This window comes from Microcaecilia unicolor, chromosome 13 (genome assembly GCF_901765095.1).
Source record: "Microcaecilia unicolor chromosome 13, aMicUni1.1, whole genome shotgun sequence".
In the NCBI taxonomy this organism is placed as follows: Eukaryota; Metazoa; Chordata; class Amphibia; order Gymnophiona; family Siphonopidae; genus Microcaecilia; species Microcaecilia unicolor.
In genome coordinates, this window is record NC_044043.1 from 36,764,699 (window position 1) to 36,791,848 (window position 27,150).

The 27,150-nt window shown below is 42.2% G+C and overlaps 1 protein-coding gene across 1 annotated transcript in view; it reads right to left on the reverse strand.

Moving 5' to 3' along the window:
* Nucleotides 1–365: 365 nt before the first annotated feature.
* The window catches only part of NCF1 (neutrophil cytosolic factor 1), a 35,021-nt gene continuing 8,236 nt past the window's right edge, over nt 366–27,150 (reverse strand). The window contains exons 3-11 of the mRNA XM_030185969.1: nt 26,727–26,802; nt 22,270–22,435; nt 20,222–20,280; nt 11,887–12,009; nt 10,250–10,357; nt 8,439–8,556; nt 6,373–6,480; nt 2,850–3,001; nt 366–2,051 (exon numbers count right to left, since the gene is read on the reverse strand). Coding sequence (XP_030041829.1) covers nt 1,927–2,051; nt 2,850–3,001; nt 6,373–6,480; nt 8,439–8,556; nt 10,250–10,357; nt 11,887–12,009; nt 20,222–20,280; nt 22,270–22,435; nt 26,727–26,802 — 1,035 coding nt within the window. The 3' untranslated portion in view covers nt 366–1,926. The remainder of the gene's footprint in view (nt 2,052–2,849; nt 3,002–6,372; nt 6,481–8,438; nt 8,557–10,249; nt 10,358–11,886; nt 12,010–20,221; nt 20,281–22,269; nt 22,436–26,726; nt 26,803–27,150) is intronic.

Below are 27,150 nucleotides of genomic sequence, written 5' to 3' on the forward strand. Positions count from 1 at the left end.
CATACAATGTTCATTGTGGGTATTCTGAAAACTTGACTGGCTGGGTTGAGATTAAGAATGAAAACCCCTGGTTTAGAAAGATTAAGGTGCTCATTTTCAAAGCACGTAGACTTACAAAGTTACAAGGCATATTTTCAAAGCACTTAGACTTACAAAGTTACATAGTAACCTATAGAACATCGTAAGTCTAAGTGCTTTGAAAATGAGCCTCTAATAGTAAGTTATGTGACTTTGTACGTCTCTGTGCAGTGAAAATTAACCTCTAAATCTGTTTATCAGTAACATTTACACTGAAAGTTTCACAGCAAGACTAAGTCTGAAACAAGTTAGGTGAAGCAGGAGTAGACTCTTCAATGCAGTTGTAAGCAAGCTGATCCAGTTTTGGAAGGGCTGGCAAAGGACTTTGGCCAGTCCTGTTTTTAGAACTGCTGTCCCATTGTATTGTGGTGCTTGTAGTCCTGATACTTCCATTTGTAATTAGTACTATGCAAATCCATCAGTAGAGGGCTATCAACAAGCCAGGAGTTTTGTTTTATTTCACAGTATCTGTTCCTATTTGAAAACAGGCTCTGGGGCAAGGGCCGCCATCGTCACCCAAATTAAAAATGCTCAGGACTAGTGGTCTCCACATCCTGTAGAGTCACCACACAAACAAAAGCCCATCTGATTTAAACAAAGTGTCTCGCAGTGGAAGGAGTGTATATAGGGTTCCTGAGGCGATGGTCACGATCTGTTTTTAATTGCAGTTAAGAAGACAGGCTGCCTGCTCCAGCCAGTCACAGGACCTCTGCTGGATCCTCCTGCTTCCTGTTGAAACTTCCTGTTTCCTTTAGGTGGGATGCAGCAGAGGCAGCCTGTGGTAATCGTTGCTGGCCACAGCCACCGCACCTGAGCAAAACATCAGCCCACTGCCTGGCTGACACTGACTGGCATCTATTTTAGAAAAGTCTGCTCCCCCTGATGTCAAAACCTGGCTATGCCATCATGCTTTTGGCCCTGTCTAACCTTATCTCCCTTCATCGAATCATATGAAGGATTAATGAAAGTAATTTCTATCTTATATTACCATTCCTTTCCTACTTCCTTATATTGCTTGTAAACCATTGAGACCTATTACTCAGACCTAGTGATATATCAAATAATACATAGAATATGACAGCAGATATGAACCCTGTAGCCTATCTTTGTTACACATCTGAACTATTTACATTAAACCCATGTTCTCTTTCTGTCCTGCCTCAAGCTCATACTTTCTAGTATAAGGGTGGTCCTCGCTTGTTCAGATGATAGTATGTTGAAAATATTAATGTTCATTTGAACTACGGGAACAGTTTCCAGTTTTTCTTTTACAATAAATACCTATTTCTGCTTTTCCAGTGAACCTCATTTTGACATTTGGAAAGTGCTTGCAAAATGCGTTTTCCCGTAAGAGGAGTCTAAGTAAATGTGATATCAGTACAGACCCCTTGGCTAATTATTGCATATCATGTAGCTGGTACTGTCTGAAATCATTTAACCATAGCTTAAGATCTCAGGTGCTCCAACACTGGAGCAGCTCATTTAGCAAAGCGTATCGCACCCTCACATGCATGTGAAGCATATGCAGGGTACTCTTTCCCAAGGGTTATTCAGAGAATCCAAAGATGCCACACAGGTGATAAGTTGTCTATATTACATCCTATGAAGTCCAGAAGGAAGCTCTCTTAGGCATGATACAAGTGCTACGGAGACTGTTAGCAGGACATTTGTGAGACTGAGATCAAACTCCACATACCCTGGCTTAGGAGTGAGGTTCACGACTGGTATGGCATGTCTGAACTAACTCATTTGGAGATAGTGCGCCCAAGAGAAAAAGTTTTGTTTTGTTTTTTACTTGCAAGAGTCAGTGGCGGCCAAGCATTGCTACATGCTGCCCCATTATCCCCTTCAGTGTTCTGCCTGGATTTTGTTCTTTGTGCGCTCTGTGCAGCGGTTCAGAATCAGGTCCTTGCTGGGTCTTGGTGGGATGGCAGGCTGGGGCTTAGCCTTGTTTTGTGTTATGGTTTCCTCTTCTAGAAATAAGTAAAAAAAAATGTTACCAACTAAACCATGTAAGTCACCAAAGTGGGTAAAGTGGTGTGGTAGCCATGTTAGTCCACGTTTAAAGGTCATCTATTTCTATTTATTATCTTTAAATGTAGGTTGGCTAACTTACCACTGAGTTTACTGATACTTGGTAATAGAGCTATGACAAATAGCATTGAGCTTTAACATAACAAATGATAAAAGAAGCAACATGCTAAGGAGTAAGCAATCCACCGGGGTGGATGAATACAAACTCCCACGTAAAATGAAAATATCTCATAGAGAGTGGGAAGTGGACCAATGACTCCAGGGAAACAGGACTATGGTTGTAAAGGAAAAAAACTTTATTCACAGACTCGACACAGTACTGTGTTTGGGACACAGGCCTGCCTCAGGTGTCTTGATAAAGATTGTAACGATATAATTTTGGTAGTGCAACGTCAATGTAGACCTGAGAGAGACGCTACACTACCGAAATTATATCGTTACAGTCTTTATCAAGACTCCTGAGGCAGGCCTGTGTCCCAAACACAGTACTGTGTCGAGTCTGTGAATAAAGTTTTTTCCTTTACAACCATAGTCCTGTTTCCATGGAGTCATTGGTCCAATTCCCACTCCCTATCAGATAAAAGAAGCAACATGAAATCAGAGATCAAGTGTTTATTTCAGTGGAGCGGTATATCAAGTCCCATTTCCCCTTCCCCTTATATGAAGAATCAGCTTTATTCCATTGTGCATTATTCCATCCTAGTAACTCATTTACACACTGTACAGACTGGACATACCAATGTTGTTAGAGTTCTGGTTTTGTTTGTTCTTAGCACTGACTCTTGAATTTCGCTGCTGGAGATACTTCTTGCTGTTCCGACGGTATGCTTCTTGGCTTATCTGTTTGCGGTTTTGCTTATGGATGCTTTGAGCATTTCGGATGGTAGAGCTGAAAAGAAAGAAAATAAAGCATGGAAGCTTTCACTAGAGTTTTTTTTCTCCAAACAAATGAAACAAAAATTGTTAATTTTCACTAAATTATGAAATACTGTTGTGACTCAAAAATGGTGCATATATGAGAGAGATATTCAAATCTATCATTTTACTTAGGTTCTGATCCTTCCTTTGAGGCCCTTTTACCAAGGCGCAGTAGGGCCACCATGTGGGTAGTGTATGGCAAAATAGCACTATAGCCGGATACACCCAGGCGCCCTGTGGTAGTTTTGGTTTTGCCACACGCTGTTTCCCATGCTAGAAAATCATTTTTATTTTCTAGTGCAGGGGGTGGGGAGTAGGTGTTCCCGGCGGTAATCAGGCAGCATGGGCACATCTAAACCAAAGGTTAGACCTTTTGGTCTAGATCTGTTTCAGTCACGACTAGGTCACAAAAAGGTGCCCTAAATGACCAGATGACCACTGGAGGGATTAAGGCATGACCCTCCCCCCTTACTTCCCCAGTGGTCACTGACCTCCTCCCCCACCACCCCCAAAGATGTGAAAGAAACACTACATACCAGTCTCTATGAAAGCTTCAGGTATTATGGCCAGGCCTATTAGAGCACCAAGCAGGTCCCTGGAGTGGCCTAGTGGTCAATTCAGTGCACTGTAGAGAAGGGGACCCAGGCCTATACCCCACTCTAATTATTACACTTGTGGTGGAAAGTGTGAGCCCTCCCAAACCCTATTGAACCTCTTTGAGAGGTTTCTACCCATTGATGGAGTGCGTTAGATTATAACTGGCAATCAGTGGTTCAATATTTAGTTTTTATTTGTATCTTATTTGTGCTACTCTGCTCTTACTTGATATTTTGTTTATGGTATTGTAAACCTTGCCTGTCATTTTATTTATTGTAAGCCACATTGAACTTGAGTATGTTCAGGATAATGTCAAAATAAATAAATAAATGTAGGCAAAACCTGCAGCCATAAGGACTATTGTAGTGGTGTACTGTAGGTTTTTGGTGGGCTCCCCATGCAATATAAGGGGGTAACAGTGAGATGTGTACCTGGGACCTTTTATGTGAAGTCCACTGCAGAGCCTGTCTAGGGTGCCCCACTGCTCTAATGGGATGTCCGTGTGGTCAGCCTACTAAGAATTCTGTCCCACCCACCCACTCATACGTCTCAATGGCATCTTTTTGTGCATTTTTCCCCCTCTAACTTTTTTTTTTTTTTTTCAAAAATGGTCACAAGAAAAATGCAATGAGAACAATGTCTAGGAAATGGACATTTTCGAAACAAAAAGACGTTTTTCCGGTGCAAAAATGGGCATGTTCACCACTTGATTTTTGGACATTTTCAGCAAAACATCCAAAATGGGATTTAGACGTCATATTGAAAATGCGCCTCTATGTGTGAGACTTGAAAGACCCAAAGAGGTGGATGACAAAGCCTGGAATAGTTCAATCAGTGGAGCAAGTGGAGGTCAGAAAGGTAAAGAAATTGAAACGGGCTTGAGACAGATACAGAAGGCAAGTAGTAGGGTAAGACATGATGTGAAGCTGGTGTTGATTTACTATAGAAATCTATCCAATTAATATTCAGTGAGCATTTTTTAAGATGCTCACTGCCAGCTAAATTAGACTTGGAATATCTAGCTCAGCAGCGATAGCTAGAAGTTATGCTGGTATGGCCAATGTTCAATTCTGGTCGCTGCATCTCAAAAAAGATATAGTGGAATTAGAAAAGGTGCAGGGAAGGGTGATGAAAATGATAAAGGGGATGAGACGACTTCCCTATGAGGAAAGGCTAAAGCAGCTAGGGCTCTTCAGCTTGGAGAAAAGGCGGCTGAGGGGAGATATGATAGAGGTCTATAAAATAATGAGTGGAGTTGAACGGGTAGATGTGAAGCGTCTGTTTACGCTTTCCAAGAATACTAGGACTAGGGGGCATGCAATGAAGCTACAATGTAGTAAATTTAAAACGAATTGGAGAAAATGTTTCTTCACTCAACGTGTAATTAAACTCTGGAATTCATTGCCAGAGAATGTGGTAAAGGCGGTTAGCTTAGCGGAGTTTTAAAACGGTTTGGACGGCTTCCTAAAGGAAAAGTCCATAGACCATTATTAAATAGACTTGGGGAAAATCCACTATTTCTGGGATAAGCAGTATTTATTGATTTGTTACATTTGTATCCCACATTTTCCCACCTATTTGCAGGCTCAATGTGGCTTACATAGTACCATAAAGGCGTTCGCCAATTCCGGTATGAACAAATACAGTAATGTTGTGGTAGAATAAGGTTCGTGTGTACAGACACATTAGGGAATCGTAGGGAGGAAGAGAATCATAGAGAAGAAGAGTTATTATATGTCCATTACGAGCTTTGGTTTCATTGTGTTGCAGGGTACAGGCATTTAAGTTGGGTCGGTAGGGTATGCCTTTTTGAACAGGTTAGTTTTTAATGTTTTATACTTTTTTGGGGCCTTGCCAGGTAGTTGTGACCTGGATTGGCCACTGTTGGAAACAGGATGCTGGGCTTGATGGACCTTTGGTCTTTCCCAGTATGGCAATACTTATGTACTTAGGATGTTCAGTGTTGTACCTTCATAGCTGAACTGAGCAAAGTTAGGACTGTCATTTAAATGGTTCTGCTTGCCTGATGAGTTGCCAGTGCCCACATAATTTCCAGGACCATCCTGACACTGCCATTCTACTACTACTTATAATTTCTTTAGTGCTAGTAGATGTACACAGCACTGTACACATTATATACAGGTACTTTTTTTGTCCCTAGTGGGCTCACAATCTAAGGTGTTTTTTTTTTTTTTTTTGGAACCTGGGGCAATGGAGGGTTAAGTAGAACTGCAGTGGGAATTGAACCCACTTCCCCAAGATTATCAGCTCACTGTAGTAACCATTAGGTTACTCCACTACCTTGGTTGGGTGCTGCTGAATATTCCCTCCCAGCCTGTTCCATGTGGTTTTGCCAGATTAAACCCTTTTCAAAAATTGGGCCCTATGTGTTTACCCAAAGTGATAGCATCAGCAAGGAAAACAATAGAACAGACCGGGTGTGTTATTTGGCCCTTATCTGCTGTTAGCATTTAAAGTTTCTCAGTGTTTAGTATCTTTCTATGGTGTCCTCATATGAATCCTCACGGGGCATTAACTTATCTCTGGAAAAATGTGTCACATCTCTCTCTCTTCTGCTCACCGAATGTGGTCAGATATCATCACATAAACATCTCTTTCAGACAAGCTGTTTTTCTGCAATATGTACTTTGTCAATTATTTACAGAAAATCTACCATATTGTATACTTCTGGATGCAACCAGTACTAGATAAAAGTAATTAGCTTTACTACCAATGCATACATACCGTCGTGGAGGAGCACGCTTGTTTTTAAGCTGGTTTATGTCTGTTGAAGGCTTCTCTCCGGATTTCTGCATATACATGGAAGGGTAGTAACCAGTTGTTTCATCTTTCCTGGGACAGAAACATTAGCGTAATGTCAGAATCAACCTCTTGCTGGTGGCCACTGTGATAATCATCCTAAAGCTAGTAAGATACTGGTTCTTTGCTAAGAGAGGATACAGTCAAGCCTCAATCAGTCCCAGTTGATGAAGACTGAGATGTGTCTGTATGCAAAGAGTTACTGGAACCCAGCTCTGACATGGAGTAACTTAACTGCTCCTGTTCAACAGAGCCAGTCTGTGGATGGACATTCCTGACCACGACCAACCCATGAGGCAACGCAGTGAATAACCAGCACCTAAACCAGTGGTTCCCAAACATGGTCCTGGAGGCACCCAGCCAGTCAGATTTTCAGTATATTCACAATGAGTATTCATGAGAGAGATTTGCATGCATTGGAGGCAGTGCATGCAAAAATCTCTCATGAATATTCATTGTGGGTATCCTGAAAACCTGACTGGCTGGGGTGTCTCCGGGATCAGGTTTGGGAACCACTGACCTGTTATCGACAAATATATTTGTGAGATGAAGCTTGTAGGAAATACATTAGCATTTCTCACAGCAAAAGCTTAAGTCTATACCCATTTATTCTGGACTTCAAGCTACACACAGAGCTATAGATAGGTGAGGGCTGTTTCTCTAATGACTACCAACTCTTAATAGTCCAGCTGTCTCATTAGTAATTTAAGCGGTCATGTTTGTGCTTAGATTTTGCCAAGGAAGATGGAATCTATAATGATAAAGGAAAATGGCATGGTATGTATTTTAGTTATCAAAGAGCTAAACTCAGCTCAAGACTATTACATTTTGATAATAGAAATATCTAATGATCTGACCTCATTTAAATCTTTTGGTCAAAATTTCCAAATGCTAAGCTTTAGGAAGGCAGTTTTTTTTAAAGCCATTTATGTATGTACATGGATAAATTATAATCTGCAAAGTGCCCTCCTCCAATGGAACAGTAAGGTGTACTTTTATTTGGATATAGGAAAGGCAATTCTGGGGAGGTGTTATTGGGTGCTACTGGGAAATAATGCAGTGGAAATCTACCCACACAAAAAGCAAGTGAAAACGTAAGTACCCCTGGCATATTCCCCTTGAAATGTAGTGGTGTGAAGAATGCAACACTCGTGAACAGGGTCCCAGTGTAGTGAGTTTGAAGCATGCCCCCCTACGAGATCAGCTGCATTTCTGTAATGGGTTCCAGTCCTGGTCTTCAAATTTTTTACGGATTATCAGAACACAGTTTTATCATCATAAAGCTAAGGAAAGTACTGTCTTTGTAAGGTTTTCGGAAATACGTAAATCTAAAATTCACATATTTGTTTCTTCCTGTTCTTGCTAGAAACAAATAGCTATCACAGTTAGTTATTTGTTTCTAGCCAGAACAGGAAGAAACAAATATGTGAATTACTATTACTAGTAATATGTGGGATTACTATTAAATTGTGTCCTTATGTACAAAAGCATTCTTCATATAAAGAGGGATATTCAGTGGCGTTCCTAGGGGTGGGGGGTGCGGTCCGCCCCAGGTGTACACCGCTGGGGGGGGTGCCATGCGCCTGTCGGCGCCGCTCGTTCCGTGCTCCCTCTGCCCCGGAACAGGTTACTTCCTGTTCCGGGGCAGAGGGCGCATGGAACGAGCGATGCCAACAGGCACGCGACACCCCCTCCCCCCCCCCCAGCAGGTAAAAATGCACCCGGGAGGGGTGTCGTTTCGCCGGGGGGGGGGAGAAGGTATTGTTTTGCCGGGGGGGGGGGCGCTGCATCTGGGGGGGTGCATCGCCGGTCCGCCCCGGGTGTCAGCCGTCCTAGGAACGCCACTGGGGATATTATGCTTCCATAACTTATTTTTTAAATCAGAAAACTGGTACTGGAAGACAGACATGAAGCAGAAAATTTCTCTGTAAAGGTTCCATGGTCCAATGTGCAACATTTGTTGAACTAGATTCTGGATAGGATTTTCTTACCTGACAACCCACCAGCCATCAAGCAGCTTATGGATCACTTCTACTGTCTCTCCTTCTTTCAATGTCAACTCATCGTCTTGGTCAGCCACGTAGGCCCTGGTAGTTATGTACAGCTCCCCTGTGTAAGCAAGAAGAAACACTTGAGGATGACATAAAGCCTACATTTTAAATGTTTGTAATGAACCAGTGTGCAAACTGCTGGGGCAGATAGTCCCTGACTTTACAGTTTATTTCTGTGTGGTCCTGTATTGGAAAACTATTTCTAAATGTGTATTATAGGGATTTTTTTTTTTTTTATAAGTTTACAGTATATTACAAGACAATGTTAACACATCGAAATGTATAGATTTGAAATATAATTACACATATTTATATAAGAGAAACAATCGTAATTATTTGTCCACAACAAATGGGGCCAAGATAAGGAAATCTAATTTTAAGACAAGAAATAATTATATAAAAAAAAATAAACTGGAAGAACGTCAAGGCTCTGCAGCCTAGACAGTACACCTAAGTTGGGGAGGTCATCACAGGAGTATCACGTATACCTTCCTTAGCAATAATGAAATCTCTTAATTTCACAGGACAAAAAAAAGATAATTAACCTCATTTAAAGATATCAAACATCTACATGAGTATCTAAGCACAAAAGTTCCACCCAGTGAAAGGACTCTTGGCTTAAGTGCCAATATCTCCCTTCTCCTGGACTGTATTATAGGGATTTTAATACAAGTGCCAGGTAAGTTGGGACCCTACATGTGTGTGGAGACAAAAGAAAATGTATGTCACACAAGCGCCATGGCTCATATACCCATGGAATAGATAGTAAACTTCTCTTTATTTGTCATACTTTATCTTTGATAATAAATTTCACAGCAACAGAGGATACAGTGTAGCTCATGATTTGGTTTATACTATTTATCTATTCCAATATGTGTCTTTCTCTCTCCTAATGCTCTACTCTGGATTTCTCTATCTTGGCCAGAGACAAAGTCAGCCGGATTTGCTGTTGAGGGTTGAAGATCTCAGGTCTCTCAAACGCCCTTATTTTATAGGGTTTTGGCGCATAGATTTCCATGCCTCTCTTTTCATTTGCCGTGATGTATGTGCAGATAAGTGAGGTACCTCCCAGACATCTTTTGACTGGTAGAGCCTTTGATAACAGTATGGCATAACTCTTATCAAGGTTCTTGCATGCGTGCCCCTTTGGTTTTCATGACCTGTATTATTTATTTGGCAATAAATATCCCAGGCTTATAGAAGATTATTGCAGATGCCATTTATCAAGGGCCCCTTTTTGGTTCTTGACATCGGTTGTTTTTCTTGAAGAAGTTGATGGAAATTTTCAGAAAGTCCAAGTAATATTCCCCTTTAGGCCTAGTGTAGGAATCAGATCAAAATGTCCTAACCTGGCTAACATACTTTAATATTAATCTTTATTATTACCCAAGCTCTATCTGTTATGGTAGGGAAATATCACTTTCTTTGGAGTAATGTTGCATTGTTGTGATGTTCATGGTACAAAAGGTAAAACAGCATTAGAAGACATATGAGGGTATATTGAGAGTAATTGATGTCTCCTGCACAAGGAATCTTTAATATGAGGGTATATTGAGAGCAGTTGATACCTCCAGCATAAAGTAATTCTTTCATTAAAACTATTTGAACAGCTTGCCAATAAATAATGTGGTCAGAATCTGGACAAAAGCCCCCCCCCCCCCCCCAGACATGCAGATTCTTAGCTAAAGTTGCTGTGTTCTGAATAGTCATTGTATTGTAAGTTGTCTGGGAGTCTTTCACTAATTTATTACCGCCATAGTTGGGATCTGCTTCTTCTGGTTCATCAGGGCTGTCTAGAGGTTCCAGATAGGCTGCTGGCACCCAACCACGTTTGTTCTTCATCTGACAGAACCACCAGCCTAAAGACAAAGAAGCAGTGATGTCAAAACGCAGGGCTACATCATGCATATTATACTGCCATTCTAACCTCTTTGGTTGAACACCATATGAAATCCTGCCTGCAGCTAAAGTTATGGGACTTTAAATCACTACACTACTCTATTCCCTGGTAACCACAAAACTTGATTATTGCAATATCATTTATGCTGGGCTTCCAGCAGTTCTTTTGAAAAAACTTCAGTCGGTCCAAAACACCTCTGTTCGATTGCTTGCTCATGCCCATTGATTTGATCATGTCTCCCCCCTTCTTGTCCATTACCACTGGTTAAAAGTTACATTCCATGTATAACATAAGATCTTAACTTTGACTTACAAAGTCCTTCATTCATGTCCTTTCTTATCTCGCATCTATCATCTTTCCTTATAGGTCAGCTGAAACCCTCCGCTTGTCATCTCACACCATTTCACCATACCCTCAGTCCACTGTTCACATTTAGAAGCTACACGTCATCCTGCGTTTTTCTATATTGCCCCATATTTATGGAATTCTCTTCCAGAAAGCTTACTTTCTGAAGACTCCTATATTAGATTAAGGTTCTCTCTGAAGACCTATCTTTTTACTAAGGCCTTCTCAGGGAGATGATGTCATGGTGCATACTGCAGTCCAATGTGTCGTGCCTTTAGATCAGCAATCCATAAGTAGGACCAAATTAATTTCTATGCAAGGAAATATAAAAAACCTAGGTAATTGTCCCAGACATATATATCCTTATACATAATGCAGCAACAAGATTATTCGCTTTTCAAAATCCCATCAAATACTTCTCCAACTGTTTTACAAAATTGTATAACAGCTGTTCAACGTTTTGATATTATTTTTATGAGGATCATAAGAGTTCACAGCATCAACACTGTTTTAGCTAGACCTTTCAGAACAACGATGTGCAAATCTTCATCAATCCATCACGCTTATTTTTTAATTCAAAATACAACTTAGCAGTTCACCTTCGCCTTGATAACTGGCTTTCTGCTAAATTTTATCAATTTTTATAGATTTTATTTTAAAAACAGTGCAAACACTTAACTTTCAGCTGTTTTCCAATCCTTGAGAACCTCCACTGACACGGCCAGGTTTCGTTACTTCCTCAGGGAAGAGGTTCAGTTCTCCATGGCTTGCGTATTGTCTCACATTTTGAATTAAAAAATAAACATGATGGATCGGTGAAGATTTGCACATCGTTGCTCTGAAATGTCTAGCTAAAGCAACGTTGATGCTGTGAATTCTGATGATCCTCATAAGAATTATATCAAAATGTTGAAAAGCTTTTATAACATTTTGTAAAACATTTAGATCAGCGATGGCAGTTATGAAATCTGTTCTTTTACGATTTGTAGTTCCTTTCTAGATTTTATGATACTGGAATTTTTATCTTGTAAACTGCTTTGATTTTAATTTGAAAGATGGTATATGAAGCCATAATAAACAAACTGTAATTACTTTCAAACCAGAAAAACACATTGAAATGGCAACAAAAATAATTATGTTTACCATGTTCACTTTTCTCAACAACATCTACTATATCTCCAATACTGAGAGCCAGCTCGGTTTTGGAATTCTTCTCATAGTCGGCTATTGCTCGGTAGGTCTGCAGGATGATAGGGCCCGTGATCTCTTGTAAAAGGGAAAAGCAGAGAAAGCCATTAATAAGAAATCATCAAATCCCTTTTAATTTTTTCTCTCTTTCCACTTCCTCATTCGACACACAGTCTTCATATTTTAAGAGGAGGAGGAGTAGCCTAGTAGTTAGAGGCCAACTGAAACTGTCCCAGGGGCGTAGCCAGACCTCTAGGTGGGAGGGGCCAGAGCCCAAGGTGGGGGTTCACATTTTGGTTGCTACCCCACTGCCGCCCTCTCCAAATGCCACCCCACCCCCCTCTGCCACCCACTGCCGCCGCAAATACCTTGGCTGGTGGGGGTCCCCAACCCCCGCCAGCTGAAGACTTCATCCAGCGGTGGTCTCTGGCGCTGCCGCATTGCCTGCCCTGCTCTCTCTTCCCCTCACGTCTGGCACGCTCCTTTTAGTGAAACTGAGCATTCTCAATTTCACTAAAAGGAGCTTGCCCAACGTGAGGGGAAGAGAGAGCAGGGCAGGCAATGCGGCTACACTGCCGCAGACCAGTGCTGGACAAAATCCAGCTGGTGGGGGTTAGGGACCCCCGCCAGCCAACCTGGGGCCCAGAGCAAATTTGGGGGGGGCTCAGGCCCCTGTTGCCCAGGCCCCCATGGCCCCACCTACCTACGCCACTGGTCTAAACACTTTCGACTGAAACTGAAAGCAAAACAGAAAGCAAAAACTAAAGTATGATTGTGTGTATGTGAACCAATGAGGCCCACTGGGAATATTCCGAGCTTACAGTTGGCAGCCATCTGCTAAACCCACAGGAGATTATTACCCTCCAGTCTCTCAACAAGTCTGGCATGTTTAGGTTCTCAGGTCATTGCAGATGTATTTAAATATCCTTTGAGACAGGACCATTGTGAGAATGCAAAAAAAAAAAAATAATAATAATAATGATTACTAGCTTTTTATGCTTACCCAAACTGTGCACAAGTAACAAGAGAAAGGAGCATTGAGATGTTTACCATTTTGTATTTAGTTATAAAACTGATTAAGAAGAAGCAGTATATATTTTCTTCGTAAAATAGGGTAAAGGAGTCCAAACACTGGTCTACACGGTGGACATTATTGGGCTCATTTTTGAAAGAGAAGGACGTCCATCTTTCGACATAAATCGGAAGACGGACGTCCATCTCCCAGGGACGTCCAAATCGGTATAATTGAAACCTGATTTAGGACGTCTCCAACTGCACTCCGTCGCAAGGATGGCCAAAGTTCAAGGGGGCGTGTCGGAGGCGTAGCAAAGGCGGGACTTGGGCGTGCCTAACACTTGGACGTTCTTGACCCATAATCGAAATAAACAAGGACATCCCTGACAAACACTTGGACGTTTTCACCCGGACCTGTTTTTATTACGACTAAGGCACTAAAAGGTGTCCGAAATGACCACATGACCACTGGAGAGAATCGGGGATGACCTCCCCTTACTCCCCCAGTGGTCACTACCCCCCTCCCACCATCAAAAAACATCTTTAAAAATATGTCTTGCCAGCCTCTATGCCAGCCTCAGATGTCATACTCAGGTCCATGACAGCGCATGCAGGGTCCCAGGAGCAGTTGTAGTAGGCACTGCAGTGCACTTCAGACAGGCGGACCCAGGCCCATACCCCCTCCCTACCTGTTACATTTGTGGAGGAAAAAGCGAGCCCTCCAAAACCCACCACAAACCCACTGTACCCACATATAGGTGCCCCATTCACCCATAAGGGCTATGGTGGTGGGGTACAGTTGTGGGATTTTGGGGGGATTTTAGGGGGCTCAGCACACAAGGTAAGGGAGCTATGTACCTGGGAGCAATTTATGAAGTCCACTGCAGTGCCCCACCTAGGGTGACCGGCTGGTGTCCTGGCATGTCAGGGGAACTAGTGCACTACAAATGCTGGCTCCTCCCACGCCCAAATGGCTTGCATTAGGACGTTTTTGACATGGACATCTTTGGTTTTGAAAATCACCGAAAGTCAGAAACATCCTTGTCTAGGGATGTCCAAATTTAAGGATTTGGACGTCCCTGATGGTATTTTCGAAATGAAAGATGGGCGTCCATCTTGTTTTCAAAATACAGTTTTCCCCGCCCCTGGATTTCGCATTTTGCAATGACGTCCAAATCGCAACTTGGACGTCCCTCTCGAAAATGCCCCTCCACACCAGCCTGATGCACAATCCAGAATAAAAAAGCCCATTGATGTTACTGAACACAGGGACTATATGCACTGAAAAATTACAATCAAGAGCAATGCATTTCTCAAATTACTTTCTAATATATAAATTTCATTTCATTGTAATATCATTTCCCTACTAACACTATAAGCTGACCAGTACTTATGCTTAAAAACAATCACTGCAGGTTCCTTTCTCAAAGAATCTAGCTTCTGCACGCCACGTTTCATTAAAACGCTGTATCTTCATCAGACTGGACAGAGCCTGAAATTCTTTAGAATCAGCCACGTAGTATCCAAGCCAGAAATATAGTAACTTAAATAATGAAAGACTATATTTTACCTCCAAGAAAAAATAGCCTCCGCACACATGGACCCCAGCTAATGAAAAGAAACTAAAAGCCACAATGCTTTTACAATGCCTGATGTGCCACATTTGGACTAGAGCTGCGTCATATCTCCACAGGAGAAGGCTATTTCCTAAGGAGCTTATCATCCCAAATGTACAGACTTAAATTCCTGCTAAACTTATGTATTAAAAGCATTTATTTGGAGAACTCTGTTTACCACATAAATTACTATGCATGATCATAACTGCATTATGTGCAATCACATTACACACACAAAAAGAATGTAAATAGTAGCCCCTCCCCAGACTACTTTACAATCCCTGGTGGTTTAGTGGTGTAGTCAGGGTAGGAGTGATCCCCAGTTGCTCTTAAATATCAGAATATGTGGTACATATTTTTCTAAAGTTTCTTAAAATCAGTAGTATACTAGCTTCCGAGAATACTACAGTAGTTCTGAGTCTTCTTACAAAATATGGGCACCTTTTACAAAGGCACACTGAAAAATGGCTTGCGGTAGTGTAGGCGCGGGTTTTGGGTGTGTGCTGATCCATTTTTTTAGCGCGCCTGTAAAAAAAAGGCCTTTTAAAAATATTTTTGCCGAAAATGGACTTGCGGCAAAATGAAAATTGCCGCGCATCCATGTTGGGTCTGAGGCCTTACCGCCAGCCATTGACCTAGCGGTAAAGACTCACACGGTAACCAGGCGGTAATGACCTACACGCGCCCAAAAATGAAAAATATTTTTCAGACGCACGTATGGGATGCGTGCCAGAAATGAAATTACTGCAAGAGCCACATGATAGTCGGGCAGTGACTCCATTTTGGCGCATGTTGGATGCGTATAAAAGCTTACACAGCTTAGTAAAAGGGCCCCTATATGATTTAGCAGGAATAATAGAACAATGGTTATAGCCACTATTGACACTGGAGACATCTCTTCTCACACTTCTGCAACTTTTCTCATATTGCTCACCTCTTACCTGTCCCTCCCCATTCCAATTCTTCCTCCTCCTATTCTGATCCTTTTTTGTCTACCATCCTGTCTCCTTCTCCACCTCATCCCTCGCCTTTATGCCTTTCCCATTGTTACCCTTTTGTCTTCACCAACTCTCAACTTCACTCTTCTCCAGCAGCTATTCCCCTGCAGACCCCCACTTACTACTACTACTACTACTATTTATCATTTCTATAGCGCTACAAGGCATACGCAACGCTGTACACCATACACAAAAAGGCAGTCCCTGCTCAAAGAGCTTACAATCTAGATAAGACAAACAGAACAATTAAGGGTAAGGGAATAAATAGGTGATGTTAAAGGACAGGGCAAGTGAGTAGCGTTTAGGAGTCAAAAGCAGTGTGATAAAGAGGTTTGGACTTAAAAACGGCCAAAGACGAGGAAGATGCACAGGCTCAGGAAGTCTATTCCAGGCATGAGGTGCAGCAAGACAAAAGGAACGGAGTCTAGAATTAGCAGTAGAGGAGAAGGGGACAGATAAGAGAGATTTATCTACAGAACGGAGTACCCGAGGGGGGGCGTAGGGAGAGACGAGAATGGAGAGGTACTGGGGAGCGGCAGAGTGAATGCACTTATAGGTCAATAAGAGAAGCTTGAACTGAATACGGAAACGGATAGGGAGCCAGTGAAGTGACTTAAGGAGGGGGCTAATGTGAGCATAGCGACTTTGGCGGAAAATGAGTTGCGCAGCAGAGTTTTGGACTTCCCTACATCTGCCCCCTGTCCCTCTCAGGTGACACGATCCCAACCCATGGCTGCCAACCACCATATACAGTCTGTGCCAGCACGACAAACATTTTCAAAATTCACAGGCTGGCATTTCCTGACAGTTAATCTTGTGCATCATGAGATCAGTGCAGTGTCCCAGGTGTGTTTCAGAAACCAGAACTGATGTTTGAGACGAAACTAAACACATTTACATAAGAACACAATATCAGTCATACTAGGTCAGACCACAGGTCTGTCTCCGACAGTGGCCAATCCAGCTTCACAAGTACTCAGCTGGATCCCAAACAGCACATTCATTCTCTATTTCTCATATTCAAAGATAAGTGGTAGTGGGTTGCTTTTCCAGGATTACATGAATAATAATGGTTTACGGACTTTCTAAACCCAGCTATGCTAATTACCATGACCACTTCCTCTGGAAATAAATCCCACAGCTTAACTGTATGCTGAGTAACAAAAAATATTTTCTCTGCTTGGTTTTAAATCTGCTACCAAACAGTTTCATGGCGCACCCCTACCTTTACTACCATTTGAAAGGGTAAACAACCCATTCTATATTTACCTGCTCCACCTCTCTCAAGATTTTATAGACCTCTATCATGTCTCCTGTCAGCTCTCTCATTTTCAAGCTGAAGAGCCCTAACCTATTTAGCTTTTCCTAATAGGGGAATCATTCCATACCTTTTTCATTTCCATTGCCCTTCTCTGTACCTCTTCTAGTTCTGCTACAGACCACCCTTCTGGCAAGCAAAGCTTATCAAGGTGGTTTACGTTTCAAAATATCTGTTTTGAGATGAAGCAGTCAGAACTACACATAGTACTCAAGATGTGGCACACCATGGATCAACAGAGAGCCCTTGCAACATTCTCCATTTCTTTCCAAATAATTCCCAACATTCTGTTTGCTTTTTTGGACCACCATCATACTCTGAGCTGAGGATTTCAATGTATTGTCCACAATAACTCCAAAGTCCGTTTCCTGGGTGATGACACCCAATATGTAAATGAGGATCGATTGCCTATAGTTTAATTCTTTCCCTATGTACATCTGCCATTTAGATGCCCACAACACACATAGAGAAAAACCACAAACACACACATAAGGATTGGAAATAATTCCATGAGGCATGCTCCACATGTTTTTCTCACCACACATCCCATCCCTGATGGGCTGCTTCGTAGTGATTCAGTTGCAGAGGCGTAGCCAGACACCCAATTTTGGGTGGGCCTGGCCCAAGATGGGTGGGCAGAAGAACACCATCTTGTCCCACAAGTGATTTGGTCTGTCCCTATCTCGCCTGCATGCCATATGGTCTCTCAAACATCCTCCCTCCCCCACATATCTTTTAAATAGCAGATTTTCACTGGCAGCAACTAATACACACTGCTTGTGTTAGCCCCACAGCCTTCCCTCTGATGCAATTTCCTGTGTCCGCATAGGCGGGAATACATCAGAGGGAAGGCTGTGGGGCCAGTGCAAACAGTATGTATCAGTCGCTGCTCACTGCAGGCAAAAATAAGCTATTTACAAGGTATGCAGGAGGGAGAGTAGTTGGGAGTTTTCGGATGGTGGGGCTTGGGGATCCCTGCCAGCCACATCATAGGTGTGCTGCTACTGGATGGGCCTGGGCCCACCCTTGGCTACGCCACTGTGATGTGTATTTAATTTTCTTGGTTGTAACTTCTACTATGAAACCTACTGATTGAATTGTATAGGTTTCTTAGTGGATGTTATATGTACTACCAGAAATACCTATTAAAACCAAACAACCAATAACCCTCAAACAGAATTAAAATACGCAACCAATAAAAAGGAACAATCCTGTTACAATTTGTTAGCCAAAAGAATATACAATACCTCCAAAAATATTTAAGTACAAATACAAATAGGAGACACTCTCATAATACTGCTTCTTTAGCGGAGAGTTGGCTGTGAGATAAGTACTTATTTGTGATGTTTTCTAGACTGAATGGCACTATTGATATTGTGAACTTTTTTTTTTTTTACTATTTCACATTTATAGCACTAGAAGAGCAAAAGTGGTCTAATGCAGGATGTTCTGCGTTACTTTTCACACCTGAGTGTGCTTTTTCTTTTTTAAGGGGGTCTGTCAGGGGCAGAGAATGTTGCATGATACAATAGGCAATATTACCTGTCCTGTAGAATTATCAATTATCAGTACAGAGATTACATATAAGGACCTCAGAGCTAAACGCCTCCTCTAGAACCAAAGTTCAAACCAGAGACTACAGCTGACTCAATCAAGTCCAAAAAAAATCAAAGTTGGCAATTTGTGCCCCAAAAAAACCCCCCTCCAGAGCAACCATTAAAGATTCTTCATACAGTGGAGAAAAAAAAAGCCTATAAACTTTATATCAAAACATGATGTCAGTAGGAGGATTGTAACATAAATGGGTCTTCCCTTCAGTAATAAACTACATGTATTCACAAAACCTGCTAGTGCAGCACAAATGACAAATATTACATTATAATATAATCTTATTGTATTTATTTATTTATTAGAATTTATTTACCGCCTTTTTGAAGGAATTCACTCAAGGCGGTGTACAGTAAGAATAAATCAAGCATGAGCAGGAGGCAATTAGAGCAGTAAAAATATTCGAACAGCAATACAAAGTATGGCATGGTATACTACTTGCAATAACAACACAATATGAGCTAGAACATTATAATTGGTAGTGAAGGGTAAGGCAAAGTTGTAACATATAGATGAGTAAGAAAGTAGGAAGAATTAGAAAGTAAGGTGATTGATTTGAAGAAAGTTGCATGTAAGGTCAGAGAGATGGTTAAATATTATCTCAGCTAGGGTAGGAGTGGATAAACATGTCCCGCTGCAGTATGTGCAGCCTGAGTCAATCCTTGTGTGTGTGAGTGAGACTAACAAGTTAGTTACTTCTTCCGTTAAAGGATTGGTTGAAGAGCCAAACTTTCACCTGCTTCCTGAAGTAGAGGTAGTCTTGTGCTAAATAGCTCTTATATCCCGCAAAAGCCATCAAGTTCGATGCGGGTAACAATAACCAAACTGAAACATACTTCAAAGATTTACAGTACAATAAGTTCTCCAGTCAACACTACAGCACATCACTTAGCTTCATTATTACATGTGGAGAAGCATCCAACAGAATCAAAAAGACTCAACAAGGGCACCTTGTTTCGCCAGAGCTGCCTCATAAAAACAAGTGAATCTATCCCAGTATCCTGCTTCCAGCAGTGACCAATCCAGGTCACAAGCACTTGGAAGAATCCCAAGGAGTAGCAAAATTCCGGAACCCCAAAGAGTAGCAAGATTCCGGAATCCCAAAGGGTAGCAAGATTCTGGAATCCCAAAGGGTAGCAAGGCTCCATGCTACCAATCCCAGGGACAACAGTGGCTTTCTCCATTTCAATAGCAATCTCAATAGCAGATTATGGACTTTTCCTCCAAGAACTTTTTTAAACCCAGATATGCTACTCACTGTTCCCTCATCCTCTAGTAACAAGTTCCAGAGCCTCAGGAGTCATCTGTTCTCAAGGGGCAGAGAATGGACATGGATGTACTAATCAGCTACTATGCTGACACTACCACTGTTCTAACTGGTTAGTGCTTCTACAATGCGGGAGCCTTTAGTGCTTCCTGAGGCAAACATTAGCACATGCCATTAATGAAATAAATAGAAAAAAAAGCCCTTTTTGATAGCCACACTATAAAATGGACCAAGCGCACAGGAAAAGCCAGTGTAAGAATGCGCTAGACCCATTTCTCAGCGCAGATGAGTAAAAGGCTAGTATTATAGTCTGTTTACCTGTCTTATCTACATTGTAAGCTCTTTGAGCAGGGACTGTCTTTTGTGTATGGGGTACAGCGCTGTGTATGCCTTGTAGCGCTATAGAAATGATAAGTAGTAGTAGTAGTATAGTCATAAAGCAAAAGGTGAAAACATTCTGAATTCTTACCTGCTGCATTTTTATTGGCGATGTCCTTTGGCAACAAAAATGTCTCTGGTTTCCGGACACTAAACAAATTGAGAACAGATTCTGCATTAAACTGACCAGACCTGATCTGGCTTCATATTCTGGCCTTTAACTACTGCAGACAAAGTGCCAGGACGTTGTCCAGATTTTTCAATTCATCAGAAACATCCAAGCAATCAAACTGCTGACACTTCATCTTAATCCACATCTACAATTTCTTGTCAGGTTGGCACATATAGTAGAACTGCTGGATCATACTCGGGACCATTGAAAGGAAAGTGCAAAATAGGTGAACGCATGGGGTGTCAGAGCCAGGGGGCACTAGCATGGCACATTATACAATGGTGGAAGCTGCTCTCACATGGCTGTGCATTGGCCATCACATCATGGGACTTGCCAGCTATGACAAAGGGGAACCTCGGGCTCTGTTTGGCCACAATACCTGTGGGAAACCCCCTTCGACCCCCCCCCCCCCTTCTCTGCCCTCAAGTGCCTCAGTCACAAGGGATGGGCAAGAAGGGCAGGAGAGGCCAGCTGTTCTTTTGAGTCAGTCTGTGAGCTGCAGAGAGAAGGAGGTGCCAAAAACAGCAGCTGCCCCGATCAAAAAGTACAGGCCACAGGGACTTTTCCCTGCTGCATTTTATTTTAGGAGTAAACCATGGGGAAGCTTTTTAACTGATTCACCCTGGAGTGGAGGAGTGGCCTAGTGGTTAGGGTGGTGGACTTTGGTCCTGGGGAACTGAGTTCGATTCCCACTTCAAGCACAGGCAGCTCCTTGTGACTCTGGGCAAGTCACTTAACCCTCCATTGCCCCACATAAACCGCATTGAGCCTGCCATGAGTGGGAAAGCGCAGGGTACAAATGTAACAAAAATAAAATAGATACTATTGGAGATTCTACATGGAATGTTGCTATTCCACTAGCAACATTCCATGTAGGCTGTGCAGGCTTCTGTTTCTGTGAGTCACAGAAGCAGAAGCCTGTGCGGCCACATTGGTGATCTGCAAGGGTCTACTTCTACATGGAATGTTGCTAGTGGAATAGCAACATTCCATGTAGAATATCAAATAGTAGCAACAGTGGAGGAGTGGCCTAGTGGTTAGGGTGGTGGACTTTGGTCCTGGGGAACTGAGTTCCATTCCCACTTCAGGCACAGGCAGCTCCTTGTGACTCTGGGCAAGTCACTTAACCCTCCATTGCCCCATGTAAGCCACATTGAGCCTGCCATGAGTGGGAAAGCGCGAGGTACAAATGTAACAAAAAAAATGACTCTATGAAAACTTCACAGTCCTTTACCTGGCTAAAAGTATGTACAGGGCTCAACAAGGCATATATATCTAGCCAGGTAAAAAGCAAGCAGGACCAGGCTGAGGGAGGAAGGTAACACATGCAGATTACATTTTCAAATCTATGCAGGTTACTTTCCAGGGAAAAACTAGGACAGAAAAAGCAGGTGCAAATGTCTACAGGTAGTTGGTTCCATCCTAGGCCAGTTTAAAGGGAGAAGGCAGACATACTTTGAGTACTGGTACAAAACCTGCAATATCCATAGATTTTGCAACATAAGCATTTCTGTCAATTGGCCCAGAATGACATTTGTAGGCATTGTATAATAGGTTAATGGGCAATGAGCAGTGCCACTTTATTGAATGATTGATTGTCATAAGTACATAAGTATGGCCATACTGGGACAGAGCAAAGGTTCTACAAGCCCAGCATCCTGTTTCCAACAGTGGCCAATCCAGGTCACAAGTACCCAGCAAGATCCTAAAAAAGTACAAAACATTTTATGCTGCTTATTCTAGAAATAAGCAGTGGATTTTCCCCAAGTCCATTTTAATAATGGTCTATGGACTTTTCCTTTAGGAAGCCATCCAAACCTTTTTTAAAGCCCGCTAAGCTAACCGCTTTTACTACATTCTCTGACAACGAATTCCAGAGTTTAATTACACATTTGAGTGAAGAAATATTTTCTCCGATTCATTTTAAATTTACAACTTTCTAGATTCATTGCGTGCCCCCTACTCACGGATTGTCAGTAGCCACATTCAAGTCACTTGGTCTGACTTTGAAGAAGTTCAGAACATGGGCACATCGGGAGATTTTGGAGGGAAGATTTATCAAGGTGTAGCAGTAATCGGCCAGTGTGCTCTGTCTGCTCTCTGTGGATTTCTGACCATCAAACCACTTCGGTGCTGAAAAGGAGATATGAGAAACTGGCAAATCAGACTCTGTAAAACTCTGTCTCAGGCCAACATCACACCAATTAGTTCTTCATAGCTAACTATCGTCATTCAGAAAGGGAGAGCAACAGGATGCAAATATGTTAATAACAATGGCCTGCTGAACAGGTGCCAAATGCATACTTAAATCATTTCTTCATGTTCAATAATATTGTATTTGCTACTTGTACAAAGTTCTGTAATTCACCTGGTTACTGTAGGGGTATTTCCCTTTACTTATTTTCACCCTACATTACACTGTCTCTTCCCAAGTGAGCTTATGAGCTGCTAGAGTTCAATATGATTAAATTGTTCCAACCTACAGAGTGCAGTGGATAAGGGAATTTAGCTGGAGGTCTCTGTGCCCTACCCACCAGAGCTAGGGAGAAGCTGGGAAGGAGAGAGATGTAGACATGTGGGGTGAAATACTGGACTGTGGAATGATAGGGAAAGAAAGGGGACATGCTGGAAATAGGGGAGGAGGGCCTTAAGCAACCCTTTGATGAGGGGAGGGGCATATGTCTGAAGGTTGCCTAAGGTGTCAAATACCCTTGGGCTGGTCCTGCCCTCAGATCAGCAGATAAGTGGAAGATAAAGAACCACCAGCTGATACTTGGATAGAGTGACAATGGAGGAAGGAGCTAAACCATTTCAAAACACAACTGTTAAGTCCACACTCACTGAGCCAGGTGAGAAGAAGGAGCTGGTGGTTTTCCAAGTCAAAGGCAGGTGTCAAGGAAAATAACCAAAGCTGCCCTACTTGCATCAAGAAAGCAAGATGGACAGTATAGTTTTGGTGCTATAACTAGGGCAGTAGCTGGATGAATGTGAATGCAGAAAGTTGATTTTATTCACAAAGTCAAGGCTTTGGGTAAAGACTACAGGCTCCATATTCAGTGGCAGTGATCAGCGTTTAGCTGCTGGCATTAAACCCGGAAATTCAATGCTGGGCCATGTCTGAGCACCGGCATTGAATTTCTGGGTTTGCGGAGCCGGCTAATGCATGGCCAGTTAAGTGCAATATTCAGCTCTTAACCGGCTATGGAGCATCGCATAAAGATAGGACTGACTTTTATGCGGTCACCCTGGCCAGTTAAGTGCTGAATATCGGTACTTAACTAGCTGAGTGCCGAATCTTCCCCTGGAATACCCCCAAAATATCCAATTTTCAGTTTGCCACTAACCAGTTATTTTCAGTGGTGTTAACTGATTAAGTGCTGCTGACAATTAGTGGTTAGCCCCAAACACATGATTTTAACCAGCCAGGAACCATTTTTGGCCAATTGAATTGTTATGAGTATCGACCCGTACTTTCTCAATACGTTTTGAGAAGTATGGTAGATTAGAAACCAGTGGGTTGATTCAAAACATCTTAACCAGCCAGAAATGACTCCTGGCTGGTTAAATCGCCTGTTCAGAGCAAACCTCTAATTTTCAGTGACACTTAACTGGTTAGCACCAGCAGGGCTGCCAAGAGTGGGGGGACAGAGGGGCAAGGTTCTCCAAGGCCCAGCCGCCAAGGGGGGCCATCCCGGCATCAGCATGTCTGAGATTGATCTCCTGAGTCCTGCTCCTCCTGTGTGCTGCAGCCCGCAGTGCTGGGGTATCGCGTTAACTCTGCTCTGCCAGGCACAGGTCTTTCTTACTCTGCCTCGTCCCGCCTCCTGTGTGAAGTACTTCCTGTTTCCACAAACATGGGAGGGGATGCGGCAGGAAAAAAATAAGGAAGTGTGATCTCAATCTAACCTCCTTGGGAAGAAAGACCTGTGTGGCAGAGCAGAGTTAACATCCTGGAACCCAGGACAAGCAAGTGAGCAGGCCGGGGCAAGGGCGGGGGGGAGGCGGCCATGGGGACCCGGGTGATGTTTGTCCCAAAGCCCGGCTTTGTCTCTCGGCGGCCCTAAGCACCAAACTGAAAACTGGCTATTTTGGGGGTGTTCCATGGGAAGAGTTAGCTCTTGGCCAGTTAAGTGCCGTTATTCAGCACTTAACCAGCCAGGTTGACTGCATAAATAGGACCACATAAAAGTCAGCCCTATCTTTTTCGCGGTGCCCCATAGCCGGTTAATTGCTGAATATCATACCTAAATCTACATTATCCAAACTGTAAAAGGCTAAAATACATAACAACCTACGCATCCAACTTCTCCTACATAAGCACACTCCCAAACACAGTGAGAACAATCCATGCCCACTTAAACTTCAGAAAATCACTCAAGACTCATCTATTCAAAAAAGCCTATCCCAACGATCCAAAATAAAATCCCAGCACCCAACGACATAGCATAACTAATGATTATACTGGACAATTTATAATTGTCACCTCTTTCGACCCCTTGATACCTGATCCAATCCTACCTCATCTGATCACAATATAACTTTGTATCTGTTACCAACCGAATTGGCAACAGCCTCTACGGTACCATGTAAGCCACATTGAGCCTGCAAATAGGTGGGAAAATGTGGGGTACAAATGTAACAAATAAAATATCACACTTCACCGACTATGCGTTAGGTCCGTAAGCCTAGAAATTCAATGCCAGTGTCCGGAGATAGCCCGGCATTGAATTTCTTGGTTTAACGGTTACGGTCAGTAAAACGCTGATCTCCATTGGCTGAATATGGGGCCCCAGGTGGTAATTAAATAAGATGGATGGATTTAGAGAGGGCTGTGGTTTCTGCAGAATTAAGACAATTTTGTTTCTCTGATAGCATTTCAAAATCTGTCATCTGATCCCACTTGTTCTACTTTATTTTCTGTAACTAGCAATAGTCCTTCCTTATTGTGTCAATACCTATGAATTTAGAAATAGGATTGCAAGTAATACGTTTCTTCAGATGCTTGCTCTATTTTCCTTAGCTTGCTTAACGCTAGGGGCATTCATGGAGAAGTCTGGTTATGTGTTGTTATGCTAATCCAGTTCAATATCATTTATATAATTTCATTTTCCCAGGTATATCATGCTATATTTTAACGTATCCTATAATTTTACAATGCACCTTACTCTATAGAATTTGCAAGTAGTGTGCTCTTAAATGCTTTTAGCAGGGGTTATAATAGGCTCCCAAATTATATTTTGTTAGTTCTTAGTGTGGCTTTATATGGGAAATGAACTAAAATGACACAAATGTCATTGCTGTTTTCATGGCATTTTAAAATAGCAGCACAGCTTCACTTTGAAGCCAGAAAGGTTTATATAACCTCCAGATCTACCATAGTTTCACATTTGGTTTTCAAAGTTTTGAATACTTTTCTAAGACGGGACATTCCCAACAAAAATTACATTGTAGTACAACAGTTTCATTTCCTCATTACATACAGTAGCCAATGGAGGCACTAGTAGATTAAAAAAAAAAAAGAGTTTGCTGTCCCCTGGGGGAGGGGCAGGGAATGGGAAATGACAGCACATCAATAAAAAACAAAATCAACCAAAAAAAAAAAAAAAACCATACTATACTTCCCTCAGCCACTGTGCTCTGGTCTTAACCAAAAAGAGGTTGAGAAGTATCAAATATTTGCTTCTTTATAGGGAAAGGGGATGGGACTTGACATATTGCCTTTCTGTGACTACAATCAAAGCAGTTTATATATTATATGCAGGTACTTATTTTGTACCTGGAGCAACGGAGGGTTAAGTGACTTGCCCAAAGGGATTTGAACCTAGTTCCCCAGGTTCTCGCAGCCTTCAAATCCGGGCTAAAGGCCTACCTGTTTGATGCTGCTTTCGACTCCTGACTTGTCACTTTTATCTTATCCTTATGTGTCCCTTCTGTCTGTCCTTCCCTTATCCTTTTTGGTCCTGTCTGTTTGTCCTGATTTAGACTGTAAGCTCTTTTGAGCAGGGACTGTCTTTCTTCTTCATGTTCAATTGTAAAGCGCTGCGTAGGACTGGTAGTGCTATAAAAGTGATTTATAGTAGTAGTTCTCAGGCTGCTGCACTAACTACTAGGCTTCTCCTCCACGCCAATGATTATATAATGATTTATCCCCAGTTCTACAGAGTTCAAGCAGTCATACAGCTATGGGAGAAAACAAGATTCTTCTTAGGCTACAGAATCTTTGATCAGGGGGACAACATAAGAAGCAGCCAAAAGTATGGTTGTCCATAGACTTTGAAGACCATCCTTACATCTCAAGGTGGTATGTGGTCTTGAAACCTCATGAGTTAAAGAAAAAAAAGTTAATACATATTGTTGACTAATTCTTATGCTGGACCAAAGAAATGGGCAACAGGAGGAGCATAATTTCTACACCATCCCTTACCTGGCAAATGAGGAATGGTTCTGTTCTCTGCATTAATATCTCCGGACTCAATAGGAAACATCTCCTTCAAAGCTTTCTAGTATTAGAGAGTAGAAGTGAGATTACAAGTGTCAGATTCATAAAATGTAATACAACGTTCATTACTTATTTGGTAAATCCATGCCTCTGAAGGGCATCTTACTCATATCAGCTTTCATTTGAGCAAGAAACAATATTACAGCAGATACAGCCTGGAGGGCTCACAATCTAAATTTGTACCTGAGGCAATACAGGGTTAAGGGGTCCTTTTATTAAGGTGCACTGAAAAATGGCCTGCAGTAGTGTAGGCGTGTGTTTTGGGTGCACACAGATCCATTTTTCAGCGCGCCTGCAAAAAAATGCCTTTTTAAAATTTTTTGCTGAAAATGGATATGCGGCAAAATCA